General features: G+C 34.7%; 1 protein-coding gene across 1 annotated transcript; it reads right to left on the minus strand.

Moving 5' to 3' along the window:
- Positions 1–15,825: 15,825 nt before the first annotated feature.
- LOC133297031 (uncharacterized) lies at positions 15,826–16,173 on the minus strand. The gene has a single exon (XM_061496078.1). It carries the CDS (start codon positions 16,171–16,173, stop codon positions 15,826–15,828), a length of 348 nt encoding a protein of 115 aa, XP_061352062.1.
- Positions 16,174–16,383: the final 210 nt, after the last annotated feature.

Consider the following 16,383-nt stretch of genomic DNA (forward strand, 5'->3'; position numbering starts at 1 on the left):
AAATGAGTACTCACATGATTTTCTTGAAGGAGGACTAGATGAGAAATTATAAGCTCTTAAGTAAGGTTATTCTTGATAAGATTTATCTCAGATCAAGAATTTCCAGAATCTTTAGAAGCTTCATCCACTGTTCCCTTGATTGTTCAAGAGGGGATAGATATATCTCTAGGTGAACAAACAAGAGAATCGTAATTGGACATTCAACATGATAATATATAAGTGAAACTAGTAGAAATATTAGTATCACATGTGGAGGAACAATATCAAGAATAATTGGATCCTCAAGAAATTGAAGATCCACCATTTGACCCACTCTTTGTTTTATCTATAAATACATAAGGTCTAGTGCAGTACATTCATAGTGGGAGAGAACCTTGTTGTACATTCGTAGTGGGAGAGAACCTTGTTAATTCTCAAGTTATCTCTTGTTGAGTGACATTGATCATACTAGTTACGATAATGCACTAGAAGATGTTGTCGATCAAGTGTTGCTCAAGCTATGAACAATGAGATGGAATACTTGTATTTCAACTTCGTTCAGTCCCTAGTAAAGGCACCAAGAGGGGGTAAAATCTGCTAGGTGCATGTGGACATAAAAGGCAAAGAGGGGATGGACAGGAAGGTGAAAACCTTCAAAGCTAGCTTGGAGGCAAATTTTTTCAGATGCCATGCTTGAGTCTATCCAGATTCTCTTAATTGCTGCTATAAGTCTTAATTATGAGATTTAATCTTGAGAGTAGGATGTCAGGATATCTGCATACAACAACCAAAAGGGTTTATATCAAATGGGCATAAACACATGGTATGCAAGTTGTGAAAGTCTACTTCATGGACGTAAGCAAGCATCCAGGTCTTGGAACATCAATATTTGATCAGGTTATCAAAATTTTGATTTGGAGAGAACCTTGATGAATGATGTGTATTTGTATGTAAAGAATCCAATGGAAGACAATATTTTTTCCTGGTACTTTATGTAGATGATATGCTCCTTATTGAAAATAACATGGAGGTAATATCAAGCATAAAGAGTTGGCTAAGTTAGTATTTTGGTATAGAAGTACTGGGGAAGCTAATTATATTCTTGGTATAAAACTCTTATGAGACCGGAAGAATAAGTTGTTAGCGTCACCTCAGACTACTTACATTGACAAAACTCTTGCCAAAATTCAACCTGAGAATTCTAAGAGAAGAATTATAATTCTCAGATGTAGAATTCATCTCCCTAATGAGTAACAAAAGACTCCTGAGAAGGAAGAATGCATGAGCAGGATATCTTATGCTTTGGCAAAGGTAGTCTCATATATATCGTGTTGGGCGTTAAACCATACATCTGTCACACAGTGGGAGTAGTGAGATGGTACCATTCTGGATGTAGAGGAACACTAAGATTATTGTTAAGCATGTACTCAAGTATCTTTGGAGAACGAGAGATTATATGCTGGTATATTCTAGTGGGAGTCTTGAAAAGCTGAGTTTTCACAAATTCAGTTATTTCAAGTGGATATTGACTCAAGAAAATCAACCTCGAGCTATGAGTTTTACTCAACTAGGATAGGAATAGAGGTGGATCTTGTAGACCCAGTTACTAAGAGTTTTCCTGGACTTGTGTTCAAGAGGCATGTTACTTCTTTGGGTCTTAGGAAGATCCCAGACTTGCATTAAGCGAATGGGAGTTATTGGTTTCGTTATGCTATTGGAGTAAGGCGATGAAACAATGAAATCATTTTCTGAATATCATAAATAAGGTTTTATTTATTTATTTTGCGCACTATTTACAAACATCAAGGTCCGGATCAAATTGTGGAGTATATGATCATATGGATACGTTCATGGAGGACATGATCATAGGTTCTCACAATTGATGAATAGATTCATAGCCGTTAAATAAAGTTGGGCACTTTATTTAGGCTGAAATATTTTATGAAATGGTTTTGTCCGAATCATTGTAAAATATTGGTGTGAATTAACATTCACATTGAAAGGATCAAGGAGAGATTTGATTAAAGTTGTTTTTCCGTCATAAGGTATCAAATCTCCAGTTAACTATAGTTATGTAATTACTCTCAATCATGAGTTTATTATTAATAGGTAATCAAATAGTTTTCATTCTTTGATTTACCAATGGGTGAGGTTCGATCTATTGACGACCAATAACTCGATATTTTGGGAATGAGATTATTTGATTATCGGTATTTATGAGATAAACAACATAGAATTTGTAGGATATGTCTCCTTGATATGTTTCGGTACTAGGATATTAAAGACACTGGCCAGTGCATGTAATGTAGGAAATCTTAGATTTATGCGGAAGCAGTTTAGGATCCAGTACATTGGTATGCTTACCGAATCATCCTTGTTTCATAATTACCTCTCGGTGCGCAGGTCTCGTGTAGAATCTTCCCTTGTAGGATTCCTCTTCACGAACAGCTCACCTCAGCGCCGCAGCACGAACAACCTCCTTGAAGCTGGACTGTGGCAGATCTTCCAAACTATCTCTCGAGGAGGAAGGGGAAGTGTGTGGGAACTGATTAGATTCTGAGCTTGCCTCTTTCTCACAAAAAAGACCTAGGAGGCTGATGACTTAAGAGGTACTATTTATATGGGTTCCAAGAAACCCTAACTCATTGGGCTCTAGGTTCCTTGGGCTCTTCTCATACTAATAACTCATTTGGGCTTTAGTAAAAGAGCAAACCTAACAATCTCCCACTTGCTCTTTTGGATACAAACTTGAGTCGTAAAACCCAAGATCATGTAACCCATAAGTCATCATCTATCCGAAAAATACCACATCCCTTGTCTCAAACTAGCTTGGGGATCTACCATCTGTTATTAATCAAGGCTCCTGATAATCAACGAATGATTATCTAATTCGGTGCTACTCCACTAAAAGCCCGAACTTGAACTCCAAGATTAACAACACTTATAACATGAATATGCATCGCCCCTTTGTAAAATGTCTATAATTGATTGACAAGTTTTCTGTAACTCAATCAATTATTTATTACCTTGACTATGATAGTTTCTCTGATGGATTACATGCACTGGGCAGTGTCTTTAATATCCAAGTACCGAAACATATCAAGGGGACATATCCTACAAATTCCATTGTTTTTATCTCATAAATACCGATAATCGAATAATCTCACTCCCAAAATACCGAGTTATTGGCCGTCAATAGATCGAACCTCACCCGTTGGTAAATCAAAGAATGAAAACTATTTGATTACCTATTTATAATAAACTCAGGATTAAGAGCAATCACATAACTATAGTTAACTGGAGATTTGATACCTTATGACAGAAAAACAACCTTAATCAAATCTCTCCTTGATCCTTTCAATGTGAATGTTAATTCACACCAATATTTTACAATGATTCGGACAAAATCATTTCATAAAATATTGCAGCCTGAATAAAGTGCCCAACTTTATTTAACGGCTGTGACATTCATTTATCAATTGTGAGATCCTATGATCATGTCCTCCATGAACGTATCCATATGATCATATACTCCACAATTTGATCCGGACCTTTATGTTTGTAAATAGTGCGCAAAATAAATAAATAAAACCTTATTTATGAAATTCAGAAAATGTTTTTATTGTTTTATCGTCTAATTCCAAGAGCACAATAAAACCAATAACTTCCACTTGCTTAATGCAAGTCTGGGATCCTCCTAAGACCCAAAGAAGTAACATGCCTCTCGAACACAAGTTCAGGCAAACTCTTAGTAACTGGGTCTGCAAGATCCACCTCTAATGCTATCTGAGTTTAGTGAAAAACTCATAGCTCGAGGTTGATTTTCTTGAGTCAATATCCACTTGAAATAACTGAATTTTTGAAAACTCAGCTTTTCAAGACTCCCACTAGAATATACCAGCATATAATCTCTCGTTCTCCAAAGATACTTGAGTACATGCTTAACAATAATCTAGTATTCCTCTAGGTTCAAAATGGTACTATCTCACTACTCCCACTGCGTGACAGATGTCTGGTTTAACGCCCAACATGATATGCGTGAGTCTACCTTTGCCAAAGCATAAGATATCTTGCTCATGCATTCTTCCTTCTTAGAAGTCTTTGGTCACTCCTTAGGAAGATGAATTCCACATCTGAGAATTATAATTCTTCTCTTAGAATTCTCATGTTGAATTTTGGCAAGAGTTTTGTCAATGTAAGTAGCCTGAGGTGATGCCAACAACTTATTCTTCCGGCCTCATAAGAGTTTTATACCAAGAATATAATTGGCTTCCCCAGTACTTCCATACCAAAACACTAACTTAGCCAACTCTTTATGCTTGATATTACCTCCACATTGTTTCTAATAAGGAGCATATCATCTACATAAAGTACCAGAAAAGCTACTGTCTTCCGTTGTATCCTTTACATACAAATACACATCATTCATCAAGGTTCTCTCAAAATCAAAATTTTGATAACCTGATCAAAACTGATGTTTCAAGACCTGGATGCTTGCTTAAGTCTATGAAATAGACTTTCACAACTTGCATACCGTGTGTTCCTACTCATTTGCTATAAACCCTTTTGGTTGTTGTATGTAGATATCCTGACATCCAACTCCCAAAATGAAATCTCATAATTGAGACTTATAGCAACTAAGAGAATCTGGATAGACTCAAGCATGGCGTCTGGCAAAAAATGCCTCCAAGCTAGCTTTGAAGGTTTTCACCTTTCTGTCCATCCTCTCTTTGCCTTTTATGTCCACATGCACCTTGTGGGTTTTACCCCTCTTGGTGTCTTTACTAGGATCAAACAGAGTTGAAATACAAGTATTTCATCTCATTGTTCATAGCCTGAGCAACACTTGATCAACAACATCTTCTAGTGCATTATCGTAACTAGTAGGATCAATGTCACTCAACAAGAAACAACTTGAGAGTTAACAAGGTTCTCTCCCACTACGAATGTACTGCACTAGACCTTGTGTATTTATAGGTAAAACAAAGAGTGGGTCAAATGATGGATCTTCAATTTCTTGAGGATCCGCTTATCCTTGATATTGTTCCTTTACATGTGATACTAATATTTCTACTAGTTTCACTTATATATTATCATGTTGAATTTCCAATCATGGTTCTCTTGTTTGTTCACTTAGAGATATATCTATCCCCTCTTGAACAATCAAGGGAACAGTGGATGAAGCTTCTAGAGATTCTGGAAATTCTTGATCTGAGATAAATCTCATCAAGAATAACCTAACTTAAGAGCTTATAATTTCTTATCTAGTCCTCCTTTAAGAAAATCATGTGAGTGCTCACTTAGATTATCTTGTCCTTAAGACTAAATAAGAAATCATCCCTAGTTCTCTTAGGGTAGCCAAAAGATATGCACTCTTCCATACAAGATTCCATCTCATTTGACTGTTGTTGTAGGACGTGTGCCGTAGCACCCTAAATCCGAATATGGTTTGATCTGGGCTTGCACCCTTTCCATAATTCTTTAGGTGTCTTTACAACAAACTTTGACGGAATCAAGTTAAGAAGGTACATTTCCTTCTCTTAGGCATCTCCCTTGAACAACATTGATAAAGATGAATAACTGAACATGATCTTCACCAAGTCTAGAAATGTTTGATTTTCGCATACTGCAACTTCATTCAACTAACGTGTTCTTAGAGTTGACAGTTACGAAAACTATCCCCTCTTAAATCAGGTAAGACCTGAAATTACTAGACAGGTAGCCAAACACTTTCGTAGACCAAAGTGTTTTGATTTGAACACCTACATGTTTTTCTGCCTCAGACTTAAACCTCTTAGCGCACTTGGTTCATCTGTCCAAATCCAGAGTAAACATTCATATAATGAAGTACTCATCACCTCTTCTGGTCTGAACGCTAAGTGGTCCACATACTTTAGTATGTACCAGTTCCAGTTGAATATTTGCGCAAACCGTAGAGCAGAATTGCGACTGTTCGTGGTGTGTTGCTGCAGATCGTGAGGCTTGAGGAGGAGAACAGAACGTGAGAAATTGTCACGCTCGCTGCTTCATATCAGGTAATCAAAGCGGTGTTCTTCATTCCTCGTCACATCGGTACGATGCGCTTCCGCGTTTCTGCGTTTCTGATGATATATACCTACAATTGGTATCAGAGCCTTGGCTATACATTGGTATGTCAATCTAGTTTCACTATTCATGTAATTAGTTTTGCTTCTTGAAATGTGGCACCTAGGGTTCTAGGATTATGGTATGAATCTAGCATGTGTATTTTATAATTCATTTTCATAAAAGTTTAAATTTTAATCGGTAAAAATGCTTTAATCCATGGTTAGGGTATCTCGTGTATTTCTCGATTTGTAACAAGGAGGCTAATCCCATATGATTAGGTTTCCTCCTTGCTATTTTTGTTTATTTTTTGAATTTCTGTGTATTTTTTCAATATTTTGTAAAAGTTCAAGATCGAGAAATCGCGAGGAAGATGCACAGTCAGCACTGTCGGAGACTTTTCGAGGACTTACCGATCTCAGAATAGAGCGATCTATATATTATTGGAAAGAGGACGAAAAGACGAACGCAACGGTGGGTGGATCGCCGCCATCAAAGCCTGCACGCTCCTCCACGAGCCGCCACAAGCAGCTGAGAGTGGTCGCCACTCTCCGGCAAAGAATGGAAGAGTGAGGGAGCGTCTGGCCACCTTTTTGGGTGTTTCCGGCGGCCGTGCACTCGTCTCTATGTGGCGGTCCTTACCCTGGAGTTTCGGCTTGATTTGACTTCATATGACGACGCGGCAGACTTGACGGCTAGGGTTCCTCTTTCGCGTCCTAGGGTTTCTCGCCAAAGGATTGGGTCTTTGGGCTTTTGGGCCAATGGAAACCCTAAAAGGGCTTGAGACAGATACTATGGGCTAGACGAAAGTTGAATTCCAAAGTTGTAATATTTTATTTTTATTTTTATATTTTCTTTAAAATAGGAAGGTCATGGATTAAAGTAATTAGGATTTATTATTTAATGCTTTTATTGAATGATATGAATTATATCTGTGATTAACATGATATTTGCGATAACATGTCATATAGGATAGGAAGGTGTCATATTGCTGCATGATCACATGTCATACGTGCATATTTACTATTATGTCATTACCGACTAGTATGATAGTTTATGCGCGTAGTTTTTGATTTTAAATATTCCGGTAAAATAAAATTATGATTATTATGATTTTGGAAACAAAATCTAGATTAATGGTTATATTAATTTCGAAAATTAATTTAATTATTATGATTTGGTAAAATCTAGAAAAATCAAATTGATTATTTTTGGAGTTTAAAATCAAGACAATTAGTAAGAAAATTTCCTAAGAGAATTCTTTTATTTTGCGAGTAATTTATGGGTCTACTAAAATGGTCATGTGTTAAACACACGCTGCATACCACAATCATGTATCATGATTGTGTGAAGCACACGCTGCCTATCATGACCGGATTTTAGGACCGTAATGATTTCAAAATTCAGATAAGTTAAGTGATGCACGTTCATCGGCGCTCTTGCTTACATAGTTTTTGAAATCAAACAAAGGATACTCTCAATTAAATAATTCTTGGAAATTGGAAAATATTGCTTATGTTGAATGGAAGGAGATTTAAATTAAGAAGTTAATTTAACCTTCAAGCGCATTATAAGGACCATTAATAAAATAATCATTTGAAGTCTCATCGAATAAGCATGATTGGATTTTATTAGATTGGACCTAAATAATTATGGGAGGAGATTTAAATTAAGAAATTAATTTAACCTCCAGGCGCATTGTGGGCCTATCAATAAAATAATCATGTGAGGCCCCAACGGATTAGCATGATTGGATTTTATTGGGCCTTAATAATTTCAAAATTTTAATAAAGTATTGTACGACCCATCGTCGATAATACTAAGTTATTAAAGATAATTTTGAAATTAAACAATGAATTCGACAGGGCTTATGAAAATTCTTAAACAAAAATGTTGAATGGGTGAAGGTTTTAAAAATTAATTAATTTTAAAACCTGCGGGCTCCATTTGTGGGTTTATTAGTGAAATGGTTATCGTTGAAGCCCCATCGGATAAGAATAATCAGATTTCACTAGATTAAATCTTAATAATTTCAAAATTTTAGTAAAGTATTGTACGGTCAATCGTCGGCAATGCTTAGACACTAAGGATAATTTTGAAATTAAACAATGGTTAATTACATTTAACTTTCGTAAAATTGTTAACCCTCCCATCGAGGCTCTGGCAATGGCACTGAAGGCCCAAATAACAATTTTGGTTTTTACAAGTGACTTGCCAATCGTAAGCCTTGTAAAGATAAACTGAAGGATTGTTAACAATAAACAAGAGTAGTTATGAGAATCTACTTGCACTTCGTTTGTTTATTGCATTATTTTTTGTAATTGTGTGCTTTATATGTTTTTCAGAAAATATCTTAGAAATGATTTTGAGTCGAAAACCTCTAGATGGTACCAACTATGAATAAGTGAAAAGTAAATCTTTGATATTGGTCTAAAACATGGAAGCTAAAATTTGTCCTGACAATGCGAGGGCCATAGCAACCTGCAGAGAATGCGTCTAAGGAAACTAAGATGCATTTCTCATATTGGGAAAGGGCAGATATGGTAGTTCGCTGCTATACTATTGTCAGTCTTTCCAAATACTTGCAGAAGCAAGTGTACATGATTAAGAGTGGAGTAAAAATGCTTCAGACTCTTAATGACATGCTTGCTGCGTCTAGCAGCTCTGCTAGACAGAATGCAGTCGGTGCAGTTTTTGCTAAGAGTCTTGTTAAATCCAAAGGGAAACCCAAGGGTGGTAACAAGAACAAAATGACTTGGTTATCAGTTGTCAAACCAGTTGCTATGAAGAAGTCGCAAGGCAAGTTCTTCAAGTGCAGACTGAAGGGATACTGAAAGAAAAATTGCCCAGAGGTGATGAAAAAAACCTGACATGGGCATATCAAGGCCTGATCAGTAAATGAATTATTGATTCAGGAATCACTGATTATGTTTGTTACTCTTTGTAGTAGTTCAAACATGGCATACCTGTCAGCAATGGACATAGATATTTTAAGCTTGAAATTAGGAACTTGTGTCTCTGCATTTGCAGTAGGACAAGTTATTAATAAGACTATGATTTTGGGTGACTGTTTATTTGTTCCAGATTTCAAGAGGAATTCAATTTTTGTTAGTTGTTTTGGTTAAAACATGGTTTGACAATGCAATTGATTCCTCAGTTACATTTCGAAGTTCATCTTCGCCTTGTTTGTTCTGGTACATTGTTTAAATAGTCTTTATTACCTATGTCCTATACCTTTTTTAAATTTGTTATGTTGAATGGAAAGGATGATGAACAAGAACTTTCACCAAAGAAATAAAAGTTTCAAAAGAAACATAACTTTGGCCTTTGTGATTGAGTCATATTATCTCTAGTAGGAAACATGTTTTAGTTAAAAGAGGGACTGAAAGTTCAATAATCTTTTAACTAACAGCTACATGTTAGTCCTATTTGGAAGGTAAAGTGGCCAAGCAATCCTACAAGGGCCAAAAAGGTTTGCGCAAATATTCAACTGGAACTGGTACATACTAAAGTATGTGGACCACTTAGCGTTCAGACCAGAAGAGGTGATGAGTACTTCATTATATGAATGTTTACTCTGGATTTGGACAGATGAACCAAGTGCGCTAAGAGGTTTAAGTCTGAGGCAGAAAAGCATGTAGGTGTTCAAATCAAAACACTTTGGTCTACGAAAGTGTTTGGCTACCTGTCTGGTAATTTCAGGTCTTACCTGATTTAAGAGGGGATAGTTTTCGTAACTGTCAACTCTAAGAACGCGTTAGTTGAATGAAGTTGCAGTATGCGAAAATCAAACATTTCTAGACTTGGTGAAGATCATGTTCAGTTATTCATCTTTATCAATGTTGTTCAAGGGAGATGCCTAAGAGAAGGAAATGTACCTTCTTAACTTGATTCCGTCAAAGTTTGTTGTAAAGACACCTAAAGAATTATGGAAAGGGTGCAAGCCCAGATCAAACCATATTCGGATTTAGGGTGCTACGGCACACGTCCTACAACAACAGTCAAATGAGATGGAATCTTGTATGGAAGAGTGCATATCTTTTGGCTACCCTAAGAGAACTAGGGATGATTTCCTATTTAGTCTTAAGGACAAGATAATCTAAGTGAGCACTCACATGATTTTCTTAAAGGAGGACTAGATAAGAAATTATAAGCTCTTAAGTTAGGTTATTCTTGATGAGATTTATCTCAGATCAAGAATTTCCAGAATCACTAGAAGCTTCATGGGTTGAAATTAGTCTTTTGGGCTCACTCTCACTAAAGCTAATCCATTAGAGAAACTATCATAGTCAAAGGAATAAATAATTGATTGAGTTACAGAAAACTTGTCAATCAATTATAGGCATTCTACAAAGAGGCGATGCATATTCATGTTATAAGTGTTGTTAATCTTTGAGTTCAAGTTCGGGCTTTTAGTGGAGTAGCACCGGATTAGATAATCATTCGTTAATTATCAGGAGCTTTGATTAATAACAGATGGAAGATCCCCAAGCTAGCTTGAGACAAGGAATGGGGTGTTTTTCAGATAGATGATGACTTATGGGTTACATGATCTTGGGTTTTACGACTCAAGTTTGTATCCAAAAGAGCAAGTGAGAGATTGTTGGGTTTGCTCTTTTAGTAAAGCCCAAATGGGTTATTAGTATGAGAAGAGCCCAAGGAACCTAGAGCCCAATGAGCTAGGGCTGCTTGGAACTCATACAAATAGTACCATTTAAGTCATCAGCCTCCTATGTCTTTTGTGAGAAAGAGGCAAGCTCAGAATCTGATTAGTGCCCACGCACTTCCCCTTCCTCCTCGAGAGATAGTTTGGAAAGTCTACCACAACAGTTTGAGTTCGTGCTGTGACGCAAATGACTCAAGCGTGTGGAACATCATCAACTCACATCTTCGCCATCAAAGAGGTATTTGATAAAACCATGATGATCCTTATACATCCAAATCACAATGGTCTCATACACTTCCGCAGATGCAATTGCTCCTACAATTATAAGTTTAACTTCATTTTTTTGTTAAATTATTGAATATTAAATATAATATTGTTGGGTCTAGTTGGACCCTCAAGTCAATTGCGGAAGCGAAACAGTAAAATGCAAGAGGAGAGAGATGGAGAAGAACACAAGCAATTTGTTTAACGTAGGAAAATCTTCTCCAATGTGAAGAAGTAAAAATTCACGGGGCACTAGTCCAGAATCAAACTTCCACTATAAGAATAATGAGTTACAACAATCAAACTTTCCTAGCCTTTCACTAGAGGTACAATCAACCTTCACCAAGTATGGTGATAATATCAAATTTCCCTAAAGAGATCTCACTCAAACTTCTCTCTAGAGGTATTTTTCATCTCATCTCTTATATCTCTCAACCTCACACACTACATGCTTATATAAAGAGAGAGATGGTTCTAGACATCGAACCACTCAAAGGATGTGTCCCTTGAGCCTTGCACCTTCATTTATGGAGAGACATTGAACTACTCAAAGGTTATGACCCTTGAGCCTTGCACCAAAAAATGGAGAGTTTCAACCTCTTGGTACTTGAGCCAAGCATTAAAGGAGGAACAACTTCCAACAAATATACATTACATAAATTAAAAATATTATTTAATATCAAAATGTGTCCTAACGTGTCGAAATCTAATATTTTTTAGAATTAACGTGTCGGAGTATCGTGTCATGTCGTATCCCGTGTCACTACAACATAGCTTATGATACATTTTCAGTAAGGGTGTTTTATGATACATTTTCAGTAAGGGTGTTTATCAACTGATTCAAACTACAGTGACTGAACCGAAAAACTAAAAATTGAAAAAAAATGCATATTTTAATTGAATTGGATCGATTTTCAATTTGGTTGGTAAAAAATCGATGCAATCTAAATCAAATCAAATTGGATCGAATTTAAAAAAAATCCAAAACAAATGAATAGTTAAATAATCAAACTTAAAATTAAATCGGATGATGATTGTTTCAAAATCAATATAATCTAGGCCACAAACACCCCTGATTTCTGCAGTAACAAAAAGACACGTGCAGCTTTTTAGCTTTATATTGTTAGCTTTATAAGCTTGTTTGCACGTGCTATTTTGGATTTGAAAAAAAATAAAATAAAATGAAAGACGATTATGCTTTTATATTTTAGACATATTTGAAAGATTTTTTTTTAAAGGAAAATATAACATACTAGAAAAACACAATTGTGTTTTTTTTAAGAGAGAGATTTTAACTTTTTGAAAAAAAGATTATAGGTGTTAAATTTTTTCCAGCAAGAGGATAAAGGTTTTTTCGCCTACTAACTTTTTTTTTAAATAATGGGTCCCATTATTTTATTTTAATTTTTTTCTCTCAAAGACGATACTAAGAAGAATCGAACATTGAATATATGCACTCACTACACCTACTTAGTTCTCTTACACTAAACTACCATCATTTTATTCTCTCTCGAGAAAATGAAAGTCTCTACTGTAAAAAGATAGACATAAAGCACAAAATTATAACATAAAAAGGTTGTTCAAAGATTTTTAAAAATTTTAAACAGTGGGTCCAAACATAAAATAATTATTTGTGATAAAAAAAGGATTCATTTTTTCTATGGTCAACGTAGATAATTTATTTACATTGAGCTCAAAACGACGTCATTTAGGAGCGAAAATCAATGTATTTTTGTAATTATAATTTATTTCAAGGTTATAATAGTCTTTTTCATTATAATTTTTTAAGACTTCAACTCAAAATGACATCGTTCATTCACCATAGAAACCAATATTATTAAACCCGGCGCGGTTATTGACCCGGTCGAGGTACTGGGTCACTAGTTCAACCGCATGACCCGATAAGTATATGTAAATCTACAATTTATATTAAAAAAATATAAATATACTTAAATACTTATAAAAAAAATACCAATTTCAAATATTTTAATATGAAAGTAATAAATTACATATCATTGTCCAACAAAAGATCAATCAAACATATAATATTTATGATACTAGTGTTTCAGGTTAAGTAAACAACATCTCTAACTATAAATCAAATCAAAATTCCCTGCATATTACATAATCAAGATAATATTAGTGTTGTAGGTACATAATCTATGTAAGTTAATAAGCTACAAATCACTCAAATATTTCAAAAGAAAACAAATCATTTGTGTTTGAGAGTAAAAAAAGAAGACATTAATTTATGAAAATAAATTAGTTTTTTTTATAGACCAGGCCAGATCACTGGTTGAACCGACCGGGTCACCGATTTTTATGAAAATTGGTCGGGTCGTACCAGGTCACACCAATTCTGTAACATGACCGGTCCAATATGAAAACCGGACCGATTTCATGACCGGTTCGCCGGTTTTCGGGTCGACCCGGCCAGATCGGTCCGATTTTTATAACAATGGTAGAAACATTAAAGCAAAAAAAAAAACATAAAAGCTCACCTGAACAAGCATGTCTGGAATTATGTCATAAATAATTTGTGCATGTTGAATCAAATTGTAAATACTCTGCTTTTAGCAACTTGGCTATCATAATTATATCTAGGACCCAGGTGAGAAAAAGGGCAATCGCATAAATTCGAATCCATGCTCTTTTTGGGTTTCATTTCTTTATGGAGTTTACGGTTTTGTTTGGGAATTGGTTTTAGGAGCAGAAGAAAAGAAACAGGGGGATTTTAATAAGCTCTACTCTTATTTGTGAGTTTAAAAAAATGAGGGAAAGAAATTGGGGATGTTTACTAAATACTCTAAAACCCTCATTCTTCTTAAAATTAAAGTTCCCTCAATTTGTGAGAATTTGAAGGGGAAAATATTAAAAATTACTGATTTACCCATTAGCATTAAAATGAGAAAACTACATAAATGTGAATCATTTTTAAATGTTACATTATTATAAAAGTCTCAAATACCGACAGAATTTATTGACGAAAAATATTTTGTCAAAAATAGTGATTAATTTTTTGATGAAAATCATACAAGTCAAAAAATTTCCCTCAAAACTATAGACGAAATTAGAGAAGGAACAAATTTTGCCATAAACACTGACCTAAATATTTTACAGAAAAAAAATTCAATCAAAATTATTGATAGAATCTAAGTTCCATCAAAACTTTCTACAAAAATATTTCCGTCCAAAATTTTGACGAAACACATTTTCATCGAAAAGTTTCCATATAAAAAAATTACGTCAAATTTTTTTAACAAAAACATTTCCATCAAAATTTTTAGCAAAACTTTTTGACGCAAAATATTTACATCAAAATTTGTGACTAAAAACATTTATGTAAAAAAATTTGACGGAAATTTTTTTTTGTCAAATTTCTTTACGGAATCTTAATTTCGTCAAAACAGTTCCCTCAATTTATTTAACAAAAAAACATATTCATCAAAATTTTCAACAAAACACATTTTCATAGAAAACTTTTGACGGAAAAAAATGTCATCAAAATTCTTTACCGAATTTATTAGACGGAAACATTTTCGTTAAACTTTTTGACATAAAATATTTCTGTCAAAATTTTTAACAAAACACATTTCAATCGAAAATTTTCGACGGAAAATATTTTTGCCAAATTTTTTGATATAAAATATTTATATTAAAATTTTCAACGGAACACATTTTTGTCAAAAAAAAATTTGATCAAAAATATTTCGATAAAATTTTTTGACGAATTTTTTTTTTGCCAAAATTCTTTACATAATCTAAATTACGCCGAAAGTTTCGAATGAAACAATTCCCTCAAAATTTTTGACAAAATAATTTCCATCAAAATTTTGAATGGAAAACATTCCGACAAAATTTTTGACGTAATTCTTTTTTCGTTTAAAACATTTGATGGAGGAAATCATTTTCATCAAAACTTTGGACAAAAACTAAATTTCATCAAAAATTTTGTTAGAAAATTTACTTTTACAAAAAATTTCATCGGAGAAAAATTTTTGTCGGTTTTCGACGAAAAAATAATTTTTTGATGAAATTTTCATCATTTGAAATGTAGAAATTTCGTCAAAAATATAATCTTTTTTTGTATGGTAAAAAGTACATAAATAATTTTGTTAGAAATTTTAAATTTAATTTAATTTATAAAATATAATAATTATATTAATTTTAAAATTGGAGTAAAGTGGTAAAAATATCTCATTAACTCTCTATTTTTTTTTTTCTTACCATTTTTTTAACTCTCAAAGAAGAGAAGGGAATACCCTTCAAGTTCCTTTCCTTCCCCTCCCCCCTCTTGGTTTCCCTTCCTTCCCTTCTACTCCAAACACTCAAACAAAGCCTAAATTGCTACTTGATCCCGCTATCATGCTAGTCTGTTTAATTATTCTATTTCAATAAAAAGCAACTGTAAAATTTTCTTCAACCAAGAAACACACACTTTTAAATTTCAGTACTGTCAACTGTTGCTTTTACATTTTTTGGCTGAAAGACGAGTTTCTATCCATTCCTTAACCAAAAAAACAAAATCCCAGATAGACAGGGACCAGAGTGAGAGGAACATAATATCTTGCTTGGAAAAACAAATTCGATTAATATAAAAAAATTATGGGAAAGTGCTAGAGCACAAAGATTGAGTAGGCAACTTCATGGCAAAATAACAGATCTACAAAAAAAAAAATAACAATTAATAATATTTTCAGTGAATGAATTTAATAGCCTATTAGTTTCACACTGCAGAATCCTTTCAGCTTTGAGCAATCTATATAGCTTAGATCATATAAGTGTATAACGTTAAAAGCGAATTTAGAAATAAGTATGAAGCTACCAATTAATCACGCACAGGCCACAGAACGAAGCAGGCAAGTTGAAGCAGCAACAACCAAAGCCGCAAACAACGTTGGCAAGAAGAAATCAAAGTGGGACCTGTTCATCACCGCATGTTCCGGCAAGCACACCATCTCTCTCGGAAAATCCAAAGGAATCCTAACAAAGCCAACACCATGATATTGGCAAGGCTTTGAGGGCGATGAAGATGGAGATACCGCCATCACAAAGGCCACGCCGGGAGCCAACGACGCCAACACCACGGTAATAATTAAGATAACCGTCCACGTGGCGGCATAGAGTAACGGCGTTGACGCCACTCGCCGGCAAAATGAATGAAAGCGAACGAGGGACATGAATATCACTGATGACTTGTAATGACGCACTAACAAACCTTCGAGGAACAGAGGCTGCTGCGAAGTTAAGGAAGGGGATCTCGTTTAGTTAGTTATTGTCGTCGAGTGGCGCTAACGTTGGACTTGACGAGTAGAAGGTGGATGCACGTTTGCATAACTTCTCGTTTTGCAGTTTGGTTTTAAGGGCCTTATAAACCGACACGAAATTGC

This window comes from Gastrolobium bilobum, unplaced genomic scaffold (assembly GCF_033153095.1).
Source record: "Gastrolobium bilobum isolate Gb01-03AN ecotype WA unplaced genomic scaffold, APGP_CSIRO_Gbil_v1 utg16102, whole genome shotgun sequence".
NCBI lineage: Eukaryota > Viridiplantae > Streptophyta > Magnoliopsida > Fabales > Fabaceae > Gastrolobium > Gastrolobium bilobum.